The 18,745-nt window shown below is 39.1% G+C and overlaps 1 protein-coding gene across 1 annotated transcript; it reads left to right on the forward strand.

Moving 5' to 3' along the window:
• Positions 1 to 1,082: 1,082 nt before the first annotated feature.
• Positions 1,083 to 18,524, forward strand: LOC114366205 (ABC transporter G family member 20-like; the record flags this gene model as incomplete). Its single annotated transcript, XM_028322991.1, has 12 exons — positions 1,083 to 1,173; positions 7,187 to 7,325; positions 8,204 to 8,307; positions 8,790 to 8,893; positions 9,289 to 9,410; positions 10,172 to 10,299; positions 12,485 to 12,659; positions 13,591 to 13,694; positions 14,923 to 15,005; positions 15,851 to 16,004; positions 16,579 to 16,777; positions 17,439 to 18,524. Coding segments are annotated over 12 exons (1,618 nt in total), but the record flags the coding sequence as incomplete, so codon positions are not given.
• Positions 18,525 to 18,745: the final 221 nt, after the last annotated feature.

The raw sequence follows: 18,745 nt of genomic DNA on the forward strand, positions 1-18,745 counted from the left end.
AAAAGTAATGCATGCCTATTTATTTAATTCATTAACCGAAATACCTACAAAAACGGGTTAGACATTCTAAATTTGCGACAAAGTCAATTCGTCGCACATTTTTAAGTTTCATATTAATATTGAAAGTAAATTTTTAACGGGATTATTCCCACCTCTCGTTCCCACCGCTGCAACTCCTGTGTAGCCAGGATCTACAGCTTGGCCGCCAATAAAGACCCAACCAGTGAAGTTTAAGTTTGTACCGGGGGAAAGTTATCATTAGATCCGCAAAAAAATAAATTAACGCTAATTTGACACGAGAAATTTTAAATTTGTGACGAATTACCCTGTGACAAGTCGACTCTGTTGCAAATTGTGTGCAAATTGTCAAAATTTCCAAAAACGTTTAGTAATAGATTTCCCGGTTCATCTTAATAACAGCTATTAAATAAATACGTCAGCAAATAGTTAAAAAAGTTAGCGATAAACTGTCCGTCATTAACTGAACACAATTCTCATTATAGTTGTACATATTTATGTATTTATTTACCCATTAGTCACGCGATGCTGATCAAGAACATGTTATTATTTATTTGACAGCACTCTGTTTGTAAGAAAAATTAATAAAAAAGTCTAATCGTTTTGTTGTTATTTTTGTTTTTACTTCGAAGTCTCGTGAACCATTTTGTTTTAGTCGTTGCATATAATACCTACATTGGGTATTTTTTTATAATTGTTTTCATAACTAAATATTAGGTACTTTTTCTCTACACTAATATTTTAAAAAGGAAATATGTATTTGAAAAAATAAACAAAGAAAAAAATGAGATTTTCTGTATTGAATAGGCTCCGAAACTACTGGACTGATTTTAAAAAATCTTTCAACATTCGAATCCTAAATTATTCCTGACAAACATTAGTTTACTTATACATAATTATAGCGCGCGACACAAAGCGACTATGGGAAATTAAATAGCGTTTTCACAGCTCAAAAAAGTTATGTCTGATATGGGAGTGTCAGCTAGCCAAGGACATAGACAGTAATTTGGTTAATAAACCTGATGTTACAGTAACTTGTCGTAACAAAATGCTTTATTTTCCAGGATATGGGAGTTCCTAGCAGAGCTCGCGCGAGGCGGCACCACAGTCATCATAACCACACATTACATTGACGAAACGAAACAAGCACACAAGGTAACTATTTGCAGCTTATAAGGATAGATTTTGGAGCTTATACTGTTATTTTAAGGTTCACAGTCTATTGAAAAAAATTATGGACGATGTCTTCAACACATAAAAAAACCAAAAGTGAAAACTTAACACAGCCAAAGTTACTGGCAGTTTACACGTCTTCTGATTTAAAAAAAAAATTGCTAATGATGACAACGCACAATCGAAAAAAAAATCTTGAGTTTGAATTTGGAATGTCAAAATATTGACAGTAGAGGTGGGCGCCACGCCGGCGCGCCGCCGCCGCCGCGAATTTTTTCACGCCGCCGCCGCCGACGACCAGCTGTCGGCGCGCCGATACTGATACTGTACCAACTATTTGCAATTTATTCCTCTCCTATACTGTACTAATTTATGTTTCGAAGGCAAAAGAACTAACTATAATACACTCAATATCAAATAAATCGCACCTTCCGCGACGCGAACTTTAAAGATTTTCTTCTCACACAATCATGGTGCACCAAAAATATTGGTGTTATTTTAAAGCCCAATAAATAAACTTAAAGAAAAACACATATTACAGTTTTTTCATAAACAATTAACAAGTACCATAAATGTGACTTGAAAAAAGGCCTCACTTGGGGCTCACCTATGGGCTCAAGTAGACCAATTTTTGTGGTTATAAAACCAAATAATGATCTTACGTGTCCTTTTTAACAGATGGATAGCAATTAATCCCAAACAGATTTATAGCCATAAAAGTTGGCCCAACAAGACACATTTTTGGGGTAAAAACCTTTCCTTTAATGAAATGAAGTTTAGAACTAGGCTGCCAAATTGTGCCAATATTGGTGTGAAGTGGGGATGCATACGTTTGATAAGTGCTTGTCGCGGGAGGTGAGATTTATTTGAAGCCGAGTGTAAATTAGTACACAAGGCGAACTTAATGCCGTTGATATACTAATAAATTGATAAATAACTTAATACTAACTATATTAACAGTTAATCAAGAACATTACTCAAGTTGCTGCTTGGTCTAGTAAATAATTGATCGCGAGGGGCGCCAGTCCCCCTTGCTGTCAAGAAAAAAATCCCAGCCTTCGTCTGGCAGATAGCCCACACTATTGGACTATACTTTAAGCGAATCACTCACACAGAGATTGGCAAATATGTCTCGGAATGCAAATGGGAACCACAACCTCTGGAAGGCAACAAAGTACCTCCCTCAAAGTGTTCTCCGCTTAATAGGTCCGGTAATACATGAGTGCGAACTGACAAGAAAAATCTCAGACCTTTGCTACATGACAAGCCGGTTTATTTAAACCCACTGACACGGATAATCCAAAAAATAGGATCAAGCATTGAACTTGATCCGAGACTTGCAGCTATGCCTGCCTTTGATTCCTACTGATGATGATGATTCATCCGACCGATTTCGGTCATGGTGACCACTTCGACTTAGCTGTCTTAGCGGCGCTGGTGCGCCTAAAGATAGCTTACATAGCTGATCTTCGCGGCAAACTCCTCGCACATTGAGAGTATAATCTAAGCCCGGCGCCAACATGATTATAGTGAATGGCGGTAGATGGACGGGATTTACATCATCGCGTTTCGCGTCGAGTTCAGTTGTGCGCTGCTCCTTGAACTCGCGGACTTGCTTCTACACAAGCTCCCGCCATTTTAGGCCCATTTTGCATCTTTTCGTATTCTGACTATCTGAGGAGTTGACCTCCATGTTTCCGCTTACCCTCCTCAAGTTCAAAGTAGAACATTGATTCCTACTACGCTTAGTGAGGACGAAAGACGCAGGAGGACAAAGTGACTAGCCCGCAGAATCGCTAAAATCAAGTGGCAGTGGGCGGGGCACATAATATCTCGTAGAGCTGATGGCCGCTGGGGCAGTAAAGTTCTTGAGTAGCGACTACGAGCCGGAAGACGTAGCGTGGGCAGGCCTCCCACTAGGTGGACCAACGATTTGGGGAAGGTCGCAGGAAGTGCTTGGGTGCGAGCGGCGCAGGACGTCTTTCAGCTGAAACGAAAGAACTAACGCCAAGAGAGATGGCTAAGCTAAATAAATAGCCAAAATGGAACCGTAAAGCACTTGCATTTGATCTGATCACCATGAAGTCCATGGTCTTGACAATGACCACACTGAGTGAGAACCTCGCAAGTCTCTTTGGAAATGATCCATAAGGCTGGCAGCGACTTGCCACCCTTATGGATCATTTCCAAAGAGAACTAACGAATTCTCCTATCGCTCAATTAATCTGACATTTGTATTGTTAAAATTATGGAAAAGGATCATTCTTGCTCGTTTATTCCCTTGCCTAAGTATGACCCATATAATATACAGGGTGTTAGGTAAATGGGTATATACCTAACACCCTGTATATTATTACATGTAGTCGGCTCATATACCCATTTACGTAACACCCTGTAGTTTACCCGACTATAAATTTTGGCAGAAACCATACCAATCATAAACAGAATAATGTTTGGTCTGAGATGTGAAGAAAGAACCCTGTACGTCTGCTTTCATGCGACTTCAGCTAAATCAGCTAAAGGATTACTCTATGAAATTAAAAAGTACTTTCCAGCACACTTTTACTACCTGCTGATGGATTCTTAAATCTCAGTGACAGACAGTTTTAAATGAAACTCGGTGACAAAATCTTCTCTTTTTAGCTGCAGAACTGGAGTACCCCAGGACTCTGTACTTGGTCCGATTCTCTATACTATAACATCTACTAGTAAAGTAGATCTTAAAGCGACTAGACTGTTGCAAAGTCAGCTGCTTGGCTGACCAAGTGGCGCATGTAATTAAGCCCCGAAGACTCACCATATTATCATTTAAGACGTGAAACTTATCCTCCGGCCAATCTACACCTCGACACATTGCTGCAATCAATCTGCATTAAAATCCTGGACCGTAGGATGACATGGAAAGAAAATAAATATAAATAAAATAGATCTGAACATAATATTCGACCGACAGTCAGCTAATCCAACATTAACTATGTGCCTCCAAAGAGCTCAAAAATACATGTTAAGGGTACTTTTATCGGCACATTGGTACGCTCGCCTTTAAGAAATACACGAAAACCTGATCTCAGCCAAACCGCTATCCAAATATCAAAGTATCCATGATCAAGAGAGCTAATTTACTAGGGTAAACCACTGCTCCAGTGGCTCAAACCCCAACCAACTGCAAATCACCTAATTAGTCTTGAAGACAGATACTAAAAAAGCAGATTTAAAAAAAAAACCTAATAAACAAAGGTCAAACAAGGTCACGCCGCCGACGCCGCCGCCGCCGAGGTTAAAAAGTCGGCGCGCCGCCGCCGGCCAATTTTATATCGGCGCCCACCTCTAATTGACAGTGATGATTTTTTGTTTTTTATGACTTGGCGTGTTCTATCCGTGAAATACTGGCCACACATAATATGATAAATAAGTCTCCTTGCAAGAAGAATGAAAATAATCAACAAAAAGGTTTTGATTACCTCAATGCTAGATTTGCCGCCAATTTCGTCAATGTCGCGATTAGTTTTGTAGCTGTAATTGATTTATAATAAAGATTACTGGCGATTGCATCTAATAGCTAGTCTGTTGCATGGTTGCACTTAAGTAGCTGTTGAAACTCATTGATATTCAATAACCACAGCCATGAAGCGATTGCGAGTGTTGCTATTGTGGGATATCATTATTAGGTGATTAGCTATTTCATACAACAGACATTGAAACATTAATATCGTATTTAAGTAAATGATTTTTTTCCTGAACTTCATACTTGCCTAATTTTGGCGTCTTCGCCGTTCTTGGCAGTTCTGACGTTAATGCAAGTAAATTCACCGATTTTGAGTTTGAGTTTCAGAATAAAAATATAAATTTTACTACTTGGTACCTACAATGACGTCAATAATAATATGTCATGTCAGTTTTATTTATATTGACCCGACGACCCGACTATAATTGAACCTAGGCCATACAGAGTTAACTAATAAGTACGTCATACACATACGCCCGTATTCAAAAACATTACTATGAGGTCTCACAGTGCGCATGGATGCACAGGGTGACACACGAACCAATCACAGAGCTCTATTCAACGCTGTGCGTTCGATTTGCTGCTTCACTTACCTAAGCAAGCATCGTTTGTGAATAGGTACGGGTGATAGCCGAATGTCTTTATGATTGATTTTATTGAACGATAGAAGTTTCCATTTTTGTTCTAAAGATGGAATCTTCCAGAAGCCTTTTCTTGAGCATCTACTTTTCAAGAATCCACGGCAAGACAATAGGTCCGCTGGCAGAGGGCCAGTCTTGGCCCAACCAGCCCTAATACAGGTTACAATGCGCCTGCGACCATTTGACGTCACACCCTCGTTTTGGCTACCCAAAGCTAAGCAATGTAGATTTGCTGATTGGGAAAATCCCACTGCTTAGGGACTCAACCTTGAGTTGTAATCAAATCAGGGGCGTAGCTACCGCCGTATCAGCCGTATTAATAATAGATACGGAGCCCCCAGAGCCGGACTTTTTAGGATTTTGATTTAAATATAAAGGGTCTAATGACCTTTCTCATCCCTAATGATCGAATGACCTATTTTAGATGGGGTCCCAACAAATTTGAGTAGGGCCCGTCTAAGATAGGCTACACTATTGAATCAAATGATCGGAAAAGATAATCTGAACCTGAATACCTGATAGGTCCCTTTAATTGCTATCCCATTTTTCAGAAGATGTCCTTTAGCTGTGATTTAAGTCATTTGAAGGATTAATAAAACCTTGCAGTCATAGATCTCCCGCTTTTTTCCTCACTCCCGTGCTTATCCCATGCCTCATCAGTGCTTGACGTTTGTTCCCGTCTGCACTGATTGAGTTAAGTGACCTATAGTCAGACAACTTCAAGTCTTAATAATCAAAATCTATTTGCAACAGTCTTTTCAAGGCCCCGGTGATTGGTCTCGGCATTTGGCAACAATTTGCCAAATAACAGTCCGCAACTGTCACTTTTTAGTCGTTTTGGTGATGCACTAGATACTTACTCGCATTCATAATAGTAAATACTGTTTATTTTCCTTTTCGATGTCTGAAATTTAGGTCAAATTCTATAGCGAAACGAACAGAACTTGAATGTAGAATGAAAAGATAGTGCCCAATTACTTAAAGACAATTTTGTAAATGATCTGCCAGTAACCCATATTAACCTTTTTTTTCGTGGAAAAATTGCATTAAATTGCATATCTACCCTGCGGGGACAGGGTAAGTTATGTGGGACTCTTTTCTCCTCACTAAAATAACCCCGGTACTCCGTCGATCGCCTTGGTGGGAAGAACTATGGGAATCCGGACAAAGCCTTCAACTACCACAGTGACCCATATTAATCCTAGGGCAAGATCAATGTTACCGTACTTCTTGGAATGGGAATCTATGGTTGACGCTTATTGTCCCATCAACCCTTACTAAGAAATACTTCAATCTTCTCACACATCTACGACTCGATTACAGGCTTATTTAAGCCGATAGTTTAGTCAAGCTGTACCTAATCAGTATGAATATGTATGAAAGTCCGTACATTACACCGATTTGGTATCGGCCGATTCCTCATACTAATTAGAAGCCGACGAAGCTATCGTAAAACGCAGCGTGGGACGTCCACCCACAAGGTGGACCGACGACCTGATAAGGGTAGCAGGAAGGCGCTGGATGCAGGCCGCTACCAACCGTGCGATGTGGAAGTCATTGGGCGAGGCCTATGTTCAGCAGTGGACGTCCTGTGGCTGAAATTATGATGATGAAGCTATCGACCGATTGAAAAGTCTGTACTGTGACCCTTAGACTAAAAATAAGCTGACAATAGTGACTGAGTTTCTTGCGCTGCTTCTTCTCAGCATTGGCCCATTTATTGTCCCGAAGCAGTGGTAAGGTTCATACTGGGACGTGTAAAAGTGCTTTTTAAAAGCCTACTTGCAAAAATAAAATGGGTTTTTGAGTTTTACTGAATTCTCTCTTAAAGTCTATCTTCTTGCTCCAGATCGGTCTACTCCGAGATGGTCAACTCCTGGCCGAAGACTCCCCTGAGGAACTGCTCCGGAAATTCGACTGCGACACGCTTGAAGACGCCTTCTTAAAGCTGGCCCTTCGCCAACATGAAATGCCTAGAAGAAGGCCCAGTAAGTAGTAATTGTCAAATACATTTAATTTATTTTCATCATCTGGTAATTTAAGCCCGTATTCACAAACATCACTATGAGGTCTCCCAGTGCGCGTGGACGCACAGAGTAACACGCGAACCAAACACAGAGCTCCATTCAACGCTGTGCGTTCGATTTGCTGATTCACTTAACACATTGATGGACAGTAAAGTCCACGGGCGTCAGGTAGTAAATTACATTGACACTACTCCCATAGGCAATGTATGTGAATAAGTAGTGTCATTTGGGAAGTAATTCTTAACTTGTACTGTCCACCAAAGTGTTAAGCAAGCATCGTTTGTGAATACGGGCGTTAGTCTCCACAAGCAAGCTCCTCTCTTTACTAGAGAAAAAGAAAGATTCCCCACACAGTTAAAAGGGTTGGAAAACCCTTATTTTATTTTATTTCCCCCTTAAGTCACACTTAGGCTGAGTTACGCCATTTTACTTTAACTTTAACAAACGTCAAAAAACCGTCAAACTCCATACAAAAAACCCCGGTTATTGTTATAGTTACGGTTAAAGTTAGGTGGTGCAACTTAGCCTTAATCTCCGTGGATTTTATGTGAGGTGATGGCAATTCTCAGCTTCTGTCTGAAGAAGAAAGAAAAATAAATAAGAAAACCACTTCAGTAAAAAGTTTTTGAATGGAAATCGTTCAGGTAGCTGATAATTACCGAATAATGTATTATGACCTAAAAGCAAACCGTTTGATATCGCACTATAAATCTAAAGGAGAGTTACTCCAGAAGATAATGGACAAGTTCAACAACCACGAGCTTTCTTTCGTAAAATCTCCGTGACTTTCCGAAAAGGACTCTTTAATTTCCTCATTACACCATAATCATCTTTCGCAGCCCTCACAGCGTCTCCCGACGTCATCCCGGACGGGATTCCCAGCGTCGTGGACAGTCGGTACGAGTCGCGGGAGGACTTTAACGTGGTCACCAGCAGTACCGATGTAAGTATACTACTTACTTAAGTATTAACCTACTGTGAAGAATAATACAACTCCTAACGTTCAAGAGTTTTTCCTGCCATTATAAGATCATTGACATGAGATCCTATAGGTACTAAACCTTCTTCGATGTAACAAATACTTATCTAAAAGCGTATCAAATTGGTTCAGCCAAACGCGAGATAATCGTGAAAAAACAGTTTTTCGATAACTCGCCCTGTGAGAAACTGGCTCACGGGCGAGATGTCTACTATTGTGTGGATATCATTAGGAGTCTATAGTCATCCACTTTTATACCTAAGTTTCATACTTACATTGAAAGTTAAATGTTATGAGAACTGTAACGAATTTCCACAGTATTTTCCTATGAAGAGTCGGCTCCAGATATCTGCTATACATCTACCCTAATCTCAGATCATAGAATATGATCTGAGGCCCTAATATTGGATTTTTTCATTGTATTCAATATTACTTTATTTTTACAGGTGTTAACGACAAAAGAGAAACCAAAAGACTGTAGAGGCAGATCGAAGGCGAGATATAAGGCAGTATTTATTAAGAGCATACAGCAGTTCTCCCGGCATCCAGGGTAAGTGTTGTCATAAATTTCAATACAATTAACCAACATTTTCATATCTAGGAAAGTTTTCAGTAAAGCTGAGCGGAAATGAGACCTTACCACCTTTTTATGTAACTTTATTACGAAATTCTATTACATTAGTTCTTTAGACGTCTCGCATGATTTAATCTTTTTTCAACTTTGGTGGAAAACTGCCCTCTCTTAGGTAGCTAAACATACGGTATTTTACATTTTTCTACTTAAGTATTTATTGTTTCTTAGAAGGGGTAGACGTATTCGCGTGGGTGAAGCGCCGACAAAATAAAATATAGTTAAAAAAATATACGTCCCACATTGCTGCCTAAAAGAACGCGACTCTGTCCCAGAATTCTGGCTGCATTTAACAAAATGTTATTCTTTCCCAGAGGACTGGTGTTCTCCATCCTGTTCCCCATCATCCAGATCGTGGCGTTCTTCTCTGCGATTGGACATAACCCGCGTGGATTACAGCTAGCCGTTGTCAACGAAGAAACCGCCTTTTCACCATGTAAGTATACTTTTTATGAGTATTTGATAATAATAACTTTATTTATTAATAAAAAACCTATAGAATACTTATTATTACTCTGACTCTAAAGCACGCTGCTGGCTACCGTAAAAAAATCTGTCTCTGGAGTCAGTAGCCATATGCCAATCAACATGACAATATAATAATCATCATCGAGGCTCCTCTTTCTCTCTGGGTTACTCTGGATCAAGGGCTCCACGATTAAGGGGGTCTCAGTCTGCTTCCAAAAATTATTCTACTTATTATAAACCAGTGAATACTAACCCCCTTTTACTAATAAAACTTACACACACGCTCGTTAGTGTTTTAAAGTGACGTTTAGTAAGAAAATGACATTTTAAAACAGTGTTCAAGAACTGGGTAATTTTTATTAGTAAGGGGGTAACAATTTTACGTTATCACTGAATAGTTCAATAACTTGGCAAATTTCCTTTTTTAGGAAAATGACACCTTTAATCCTTAAATGCCCAGGGTTCCAGGGTAGGTTAAAGACTGTCCTGTCAACCTATGAGGTCATTTAGTCGTCCACTGCAGGACCACGACCCTCTCTTATACCAGAGGCTAATGGAGGATTTGGCTTACACTCCTCCCTCACATTGGCCAAAGTAACTTTAAATCTCGTAAACAAAAATGGGCATTTATCTACCGGCATAGCGTAGAACCAGTAGAACTGAGTTTCTGCGGTAACAAAACGGTTTAAGAAGTCAAAAGTTTGTTAATTTTGATATTTGTTTTTACAGATGGCCACGATATATGCAGAAATAGCAGCTTACGGCCAATAGTCAGGATAGAGGAAGAAGACACGTGCGAACAGTACATGCTCAGTTGTTGGTTCTTAGAAGAAATGGAGAAGAAAGAATTGTATCAGGTAAGCATAAATTATGTACCTATCACATAATATAAAACATGAAATAGATTAAAATCCAGAATGAATTACCTACTTAAAAAGTAATTTTTGCTCGTAATTTTTTCCTGCGTAAAAACAATATATTAAAATTGTTCTATTTGAAATAGACTTGAATGATTTTTGTAATTAGACTGAACATACATAGTTAAGGTAAACGGCTACTAGTTCGTGATAGTACGTAAGTTCGTAAGTTTTTTTTCTAGCTCAAATAATAAGCAAATGGAATATTATTTATAAAAATTCTATATTACTATAAAAACTCTATTATTTAAGCTATCTAAAAAACCAAGTACCAACATTGTGGCGCCAAAAATGAGAGCAATACGAAGCTTCAAACTCTCAGAGAGCCAAAAACAGCCGTGCGGCGTGAAAATGTTGCTCTCACTGTAAGGTTAGCGCTCCAACTTCTTAAGCTTATAAAAAGGCGAAGAAACGTCCATTTGCATAAAACTTGTAATAGTGGTTTCATGAGTTCCTTGACAATTGATTTGGCTTAGAAAAAAGTTATATGTAAACGTAGAATTACTTTAAAATTGCGATTAATTGACTCACGAAATAGCGTACATATTATTTTTCGGGTGTCCCCTGTTTCGTGATACTACCGAATCAAGGATATTATGGATAATATTTTGATGCTTGGTTTTTAAATAATTATTTATGATAATTGAAATGTAAGTTATGAAATAAAAAATACATTTATTTAAGTTTCTCATGATCTAAATTCGGTATATGTTTCGTTCACTAGAATTTATATGACACGGGTTTGAAGTTCACATAAATGACCAATTTTAAGATAAATTTGCATAAGTACTACCAGCGTAATTTTGGTTTTAATTCGATTCGTTTTATTTATCTTGGTTTATTTGTATTTTATATGGGATAGATAATAGTTAATTGACACAATTTGACAATAATCCATGAATTTTACTTGGGGAATTTGGAATAATCAGTATCACGAAACAAGGTACCGTAATTATTGTTACTTTTTCCCAAGTTCGTGATATATAAATGTATAGTGTTAGATACTTGTATGACACAAATAACATCAAAGAAATCGACATATTTTTTAGTTTTTAATACTTACCTACCTAAGTAATAAATTAATTAATTTTTATGATGAGCCATTGGCGTATATCGGGTTATTTTCAGGGGGGGGACTACCCTCACTTGAAGCAGCTCCAGAGGTGGGGGGTTAGTGCCCCCCCCCCCCACATTTATTAAATTTAGACTTGTATGAATATTTTCACATAATATCGTTAGAAATAAAATATCTAAATTTTATGGGTACGAAGGGGAGGGGGGGAGGGGGGGTATGCCCCAGGTTTAGGTGTATTAGGTGTTTAGAATAAAATTCCTTTCGCAAAATAAAGCGGTAGCGAAGTAAAAACTCTTTTGATAAGTATTCCAACATCTTTTTTTTGAGAATGAGGCCATTAATTTAAAAAAAATGCGGACACGCTAAACAAACTCATGTTGTCAAAACGTTAGCATTCCCACGAGCAAGTCGTTAGAGGAAGGTCGCATTATATCTGTTACGGCTAAAGATAGGTGTGAACATAAACTTAAGATTAGCCGGCTAAACTTAAGTTTATCTTCGACGAGGTGTTAATGTTAGTTTCTTCTATCTTTAGCCGGCTAAACTTAAGTGTAACCGCAGGCCCTTGGATAAAAATGTAGAAGGAAATCGAAAAGGAATCAATGTAATAATGTTTACTATTTTGAAACGAAAACTTTATTATAAAATAATCACTTTCATTACACATACTTTTATGTACCTATGTAGGTATTCAAAATTACAATTATTACAATAACNGGGGACACTTACCTTAAATGACCGTTCGTTGATTTTATGAGTCCAATCCCATTTTCTAAATAAACTATAAGTAGCAATAACAAAATAAGTCAATAGCTCGCAAAATCGATCGAAAACAGTCAAATTTATTTCTAGTAGTTTTTCACACTCGTAGCATAGGCAGGCTTCCAGGCTTGGAAAGCTCATGGCAGCGGTAAAATTAACAGATAATGATGTGACAGAGCATATAAATATGAAGATCTGAAGTCTCGCTGACTTTTGACGTTACAAAAACATCCTCCCGTGTTGCTCCCATACCTCAGGCACTTCTCTTCACTTCACTTTCTCTCCCAGATTCCATACGAAACCACAGAAGAGGCCAAAGCAGCGGTAGCCAGCGGCGCGCTGTACGGGGCGCTGTACTTCCACCGCAACTTCAGCGACGCGCTCGCCGCGCGCGTGCGCGAAGGGGAAGTCCCTGATGACGTGGTAGACGACAGCAGCATCAGCGTCTGGGTCGACGTCAGCAGTGAGTGTTCTATTCTTATAAAGTCGCTGAAGCGTCTATGAGATCACGTCAGCTGCGTCAAAAAGTCTGGCACCGAATTCAGAAGTAGGTAAGTGTTATAAGATCGGCAACAGTCTAAGATAACCTCAGCAGTGTCTGGGCTGACATCAGCAGTGTCAGAGATGACGTTATCAGTGTATCAGTGTCTGTGATGACGTTATCAGTGTCTGAGATGACGTTATCAGTGTCTGAGTTGACGTTAGTAGTAAGTGTCATAAGTCTGCTACAAGTCTCTAAGTTGACGTCAAAAGTATCTGGTTTATCGTCACCGGTAAGTGTCTAAAGCCTTCCATCAGTCTGTCTAAGATGAAGTCATCAGTATCTGTGTTGACGTCACAAAGCAGCGGCGCGCTGTACGGAGCGCTGTACTTCCACCGCAACTTCAGCGACGCGCTCACGGCGCGCGTGCGCGAAGGGGAAGTCCCTGATGACGTGGTAGACGACAGCAGCATTAGCGTCTGGGTCGACGTCAGCAGTAAGTTATACCCTCATAAAGTCACCTACAAATCTACTTAGGATGACGTCAGCAGTGTTTGAGCTGACGTCAGAAGTGTCGCAGTGACTGGGATGACGTCGTTAGTGTCTGGACTGACCTCAGCAGTGTCTAGGTTGTCGTAGCTGTGTCTGAGCTAGCAGTAAGTCTCTCAAATCTGCTCCAATATGACGTCAGCAGCGTCTGGATTATCACCACCAGTAAGTGTCTAAAGCCTTCCATCATTCTGCCTAAGATGACGTCATCAGTATCTGGGATGACGTCATCAAAGCTAGCGGCGCGCTGTACGAAGCGCTGTATTTCCACCGTAACTAGGTTGAGTTGGAGTTTTGGTATCTAAGTACCTAATAATGCCTTCAGAAAAAAAACTAAAAATTGTAACTAAGTATTTATTTCCAGATCACCAAATAACCAACTTCATAAAGAGTCAGCTGCACAAAACGTACAGCAGTTTCACGAAGCGAACGATGCGGGCTTGCGGAAGGAACGAAGACTTGGCTCAGGTTAGTAATACTGTAAAATTCTTAGCTTGTTATTATAGACAATTCACTGTGCAATAATCACTTATTTGTTTATGACTACTTACATATCCATTTTACTTATGTAATACTACATTATTTCTATCCATTATACCTACTTATTTATCTATGTAAAGTTTCAGAATACTTACAACCTGAATTCACATTGTACATACGAAAAAGGTAACACGTCATTAAAATACCTAGCTACATTAAATCGTTATTTTCAGCAATCAACATTGTGGTCGACTTATTAATTAACCTAGGTATTAGAATTATTTTTAACAGCTATTTAAATAAGTACCTATATCACATGCAATTTTCATGATTTATTGAACTCTTTACCTATTATACATATTTATTGTTTATTGAAGTAAGTATTAATTGCTTTATTAATACTTACTTCAATAAACTAATAATATTGTAATTACTTTACAAGTCTATAACTTATAGCTACTTCGGTAGGTATACCTACATATTAATCAATTAGTTTAAGCTGTTTATTTTTCGAGTTATTTAATGGTTAATGTCCCTACCATTTTGTGGACGCCCCCGATGATGATAGGTTTAAAAGTAGGTACTTACCGTTTTATTTATTTATTTAAACTTTTATGCCAAAATAAATTTGTACATTAGGCGAACTTAATGCACTAAAGCATTCTCGACCAGTTTACCTTTGGGTTGAGCAGAAAAGAAATTTGTTTGGCGGTACTTCTAGTGCAGGAAAGAAAAACAAAAACAAATATGCTACATACATAAATAATATATATAATAGATAAATACATACATAAAATAGATGATTGAGTTAAACTGAAATTACAATTCATGAAGATGAAATCATTTGGAGGAAGTGATTATGAACAGATTTTTTAAAAGAAAACTTACTAGACTCTTGCCTGGTCTCTTCAGGCAGAGAGTTCCAGAGCCTTATGGCCTGGAGACGGAAGGAGTCGGAGAGAAAACCAGTTTTTATGAAAGTCAAACCAATTTATCTGCAGCTTAGAACTAAAAGCAGTCGCCAAAGTAAGAAGTCAGGAAGAGGTCTATCACTCCAAACGCCCTCTCCATATATCTGTCAGTTAAAAGGAAAATCTAGCATGAGTGACAGTAGGTACCTACCTACCTACTTAAGTATTTGGTTTTTCTAACGCTACACCTCGTTCAAAGTTATAACACTGATGCATGTACGATGTACCCCAATGGATCATTCCAGATGCCGGTTCGCTTCCAAGACCCGGTGTACGGCAAGATGGACACCCAGATGGTGTGGTTCATGGCTCCGGGGATCATGATCACGTGAGTGTTATTTAAGTAGTTTATTTTTTTAAACTAATAGGTGCAGCAGTTCCAAAGTAAGCCGTCTTTCTTTACAATAATTAATAGTTTTATAAATACTTAATAGTTCCCTTGATCTCAATTTGCCGTAAACGAGTTCTCTCATGGAGCCCACTTTTCAAAGTCCTTCAGGACCTCTCCCTTCTTGATGGACCGATGACCTCAAGAATATGTTTAATACATAGTTTAGCGTTAAGATTCGCATCTTAAACTCAATAATATGTTTAATACAGCCACTGCCAGCTGCGGCATAGAGTACGATGTACTTTTTGGTGCCTCTGAAACAGTCCATCTCATTTGCGTGCACTGCAAGTGCAACAAATGACAATGATGTAGGGGTTCCAATCTCGGTATACCGAGACTCACCAAACGCTCACTGTGGCATAAGACGTGCGGGATCCGCAGGATTTGGCGGGAGTAAAAAAGAAGGCTCCATGCACTCCATGGGTATCCCGCATCAATGAAAATTGTATTATTTTTCCCACCGATACCGAGATCCCAAAAAGGCATGCGGGATTAGAAGCCCTAATGTTTAAGGCTGGGTTGCACCATCTTACTTTAACTTAAAAATCTGTCAGTCCATACAAAAAACACCAGTTAACGTCATAGTTACAGGTAAGTAGGTGGTGCAACTCAGCCTAAAAGTTTCTCTCTCTCTCGCGGATTCTGGTTATTTAATATGACAAACCTGATATTTTGTGCAGCATAATCTTCTTTCTGCGGCTATGATGACGTAGACTTTAAGGCACCATGATAATCGCCTCTTAAAGGGATATTTGCCTCTATCATTATATCTGTATTTGCAGCATAATCTTCTTCCTGCCGGCGGTGGTGACGTCGACGCTGCTGATCGGCGACCGGCTGGAGGGCGTGTGGGAGCGCAGCGCGGTCGCCGGAGTCAAGCCTAAGGAGATGCTGAACGTGCATATAGTGCTGCAAGCCGCCATCATTGTGCTGCAGGTGCGTAGACACAACAGGCTACGGGAATATTCCACCTCCCGTTCCTACCAATGTCCTTTACTAAAACTTCTCAGCACCAGCCCATATGTTGTCCCGAAGTGGTGATAGTGCAAGCTATATTTGGGACGTGAATAATAAGCAAAACACCCTGAAAAGGTACTAAGCACTGAATAAAAGCTTTGACTGACTTTGAAAAGCTTCATCAGAAGTCACCCAAAGGGTGATGGAGGGTTCTGTTACCGGAGTTTCCTCTAAATAGAATCAGAAGTGGCATTGGGCAGACCACATTATCTCTTAGATGGTCGTTGAGGCAGAAACTTTCGAGTGGCGACCACGGATTGGAAGAGGAGTCAATTTGAAGAGAATCAACCCAATCAGTGGACCAACGATCTGGTGAAGTCGTGGAAACATAAATGTTCGACCATTTCATTTCCTTTACAAATGTAATTGCTAGGAATCTGCAGTCTGAACTGAAAAATGCGAAATATCAATTTAACATAATTTGAGGCCCTGTAATGTAATACAAATTTTGATGAATTAACAGCTTTTTATCTTACGATAATGGTCCTTCCAGACGGCAGAGATGATGGCTCTCTCATTCCTCGGCTACGGCATGCCTTCCGAGGGTTCGCTGATAACGTGCGGGCTGCTGCTGTTCCTGCAAGGGCTCTGCGGGATGTGCTATGGATTCCTGCTGTCAATCTACTGCTCCAGCTACACCATGTCCTTCTTCGTGGCTACTGGAAGCTTCTACCCCATGATTCTTTTGTGCGGTGAGTGTTCTATACTATTATGGTTTTTTTATCCACAACGAGGAAGCTGTTGCTCTGTATCTCACCTGATGGTAAGCGATGGTGGAAGCGAGCTTCACCCGGAATCCTCAACCACGGAGGAACCGGCTATTTCACCTCTAACTGCCGGAACACAACAATGCTGTTAACATTGTTGTTATGGCGACAGACTTAGGCTTAGGTAAGATGGTGGTAGCTAGCCAGGCGGTCTTAGAACAAGTCCTACTACCGCCAACCAAACCGAACAGAAAAATCTGCCCCCACTGAGAACCCGGGACCTCTGCATCTGAAGCAGGTGGTCTTACCACTAGACCACAGAGGCGGTTAAATTAGAAGTTGGTCTTTATTTTTATTAGGGCATTAGTGTTAAGGAAACCCTCCTCGACTTTTACAGTTTCACGAGTTTCAACCAATAATTATTTCCCATTTTAGAGGCTTAAATCTACACTAATAATAAAGAGGAAAGATTTGATTATATGTTTGTATTGAATATGCTTTGAAACTACTAAATTAATTTGAAAAAATGTTTCACCATTAGAACATTATTCACTGAGTACAAAGTTCACAGAGTCAGCTAGTTTCCTTATATTTTGTAGGTATTCTTATATTCTTCTTGATTCTATTCTTACTCTTCTATCCGCAGGAATCCTCTGGCCTCTAGAGGGCATGTCGACCGGCCTCCGCATCATCGCTCTCATGCTGCCCTTCACGATTCCCTCCAAGTCCCTCAGAGACATCATGGAGCGAGGGTCCTCCTTCTTGGAGCCGTCGGTCTACCAAGGATTCCTGGTGACCCTAGTCTGGATCGCGGTCACTTTAGGCCTCTGTTTCTTAAGGCTAAAGTTGAAGAAGACGTAGAAAATTTTTGGGGACAGTTGAGTTACGCCAACATTGTGCTTTGATGATTCAAGAAAAACTTTAGAATTACTTGAGGTGTGCACATAATATAAACACATTTGTGAGCGAATCGATTTCATGCGGTAAGAAATTATTGCGAGAAAAATCTCCATAACTATCGACACATAAAGTTGGCTTTACAACACAAATTGTGTCTGGGTGTGACAGACACGCGCCAAAAATCTTGGCTAGAAGTTTAGCATTGACTTGGAATTTGAGGGTAGTTCCACCACGGCCTAAAGAAAACGTGGTGTTCTAATTTTACCGGCAACTGAAAAAGGGTCATTAGTAGAGTTCTCCGTCCACCGTAATAAATATCTGCTGGTGATACGATTGAATCGTGAGGACTTAAGTCTCTCTGGGTAGTTTAATATTTCATGCCTTAAAACTAAGTAGGATATTGCAATATGGGTATTAAACAGTTGTATTTACGTATAAGTTAGTCGATCTTGCTACTGCAAATAAGACTTCAGCTATTCAAACAATTTGATTACAATTAGAGATTAATTAATTAGATATAAACTTTTAATTGTAAACAAGGCCAAAACATACTATGTTTTGTTTGAGTTTAAAGGAAATGTGAATCTTTTTAGAAAAATTAAAGATAACAAAAGATGTGAAACTGTATTGACAGTATATTACTGCCGGTACATAAAATATGAGTTCACATAAAACTATAGTTTTTACGCTATTTTAAAAAATTATGTTCGTGGCCAATTTTTTGAGAAATATACCGATGACGTTATGTGACTTCATATTTTACTCTTTATAAATTAAAATAAGATTCGCTTAATGTAGAGGTGGATTTTCATACCATTGTATTTTAAATAAACAAATAACCAAACTGTAAACTACATATTGCCGTAATATAAGTTTCGTGATAACAAACTATGTGATTTGTGGGTATTTATAAATAAAACGTTTTTCTATAATTTTCGTTTGTTTTTATGTTATTTAGAAGCCGAAAATTTTTTTAGGCACAAAATCCCGTGACCCGAACCCGTCTTCTTCCCGACATATATAAAAAAACTTTCAAGAGACTACAGTGAAAAA

The sequence above is a fragment of the Ostrinia furnacalis genome, unplaced genomic scaffold, assembly GCF_004193835.3.
Source record: "Ostrinia furnacalis isolate ACB-3 unplaced genomic scaffold, ASM419383v2 OfSCF0586, whole genome shotgun sequence".
Lineage (NCBI taxonomy): Eukaryota > Metazoa > Arthropoda > Insecta > Lepidoptera > Crambidae > Ostrinia > Ostrinia furnacalis.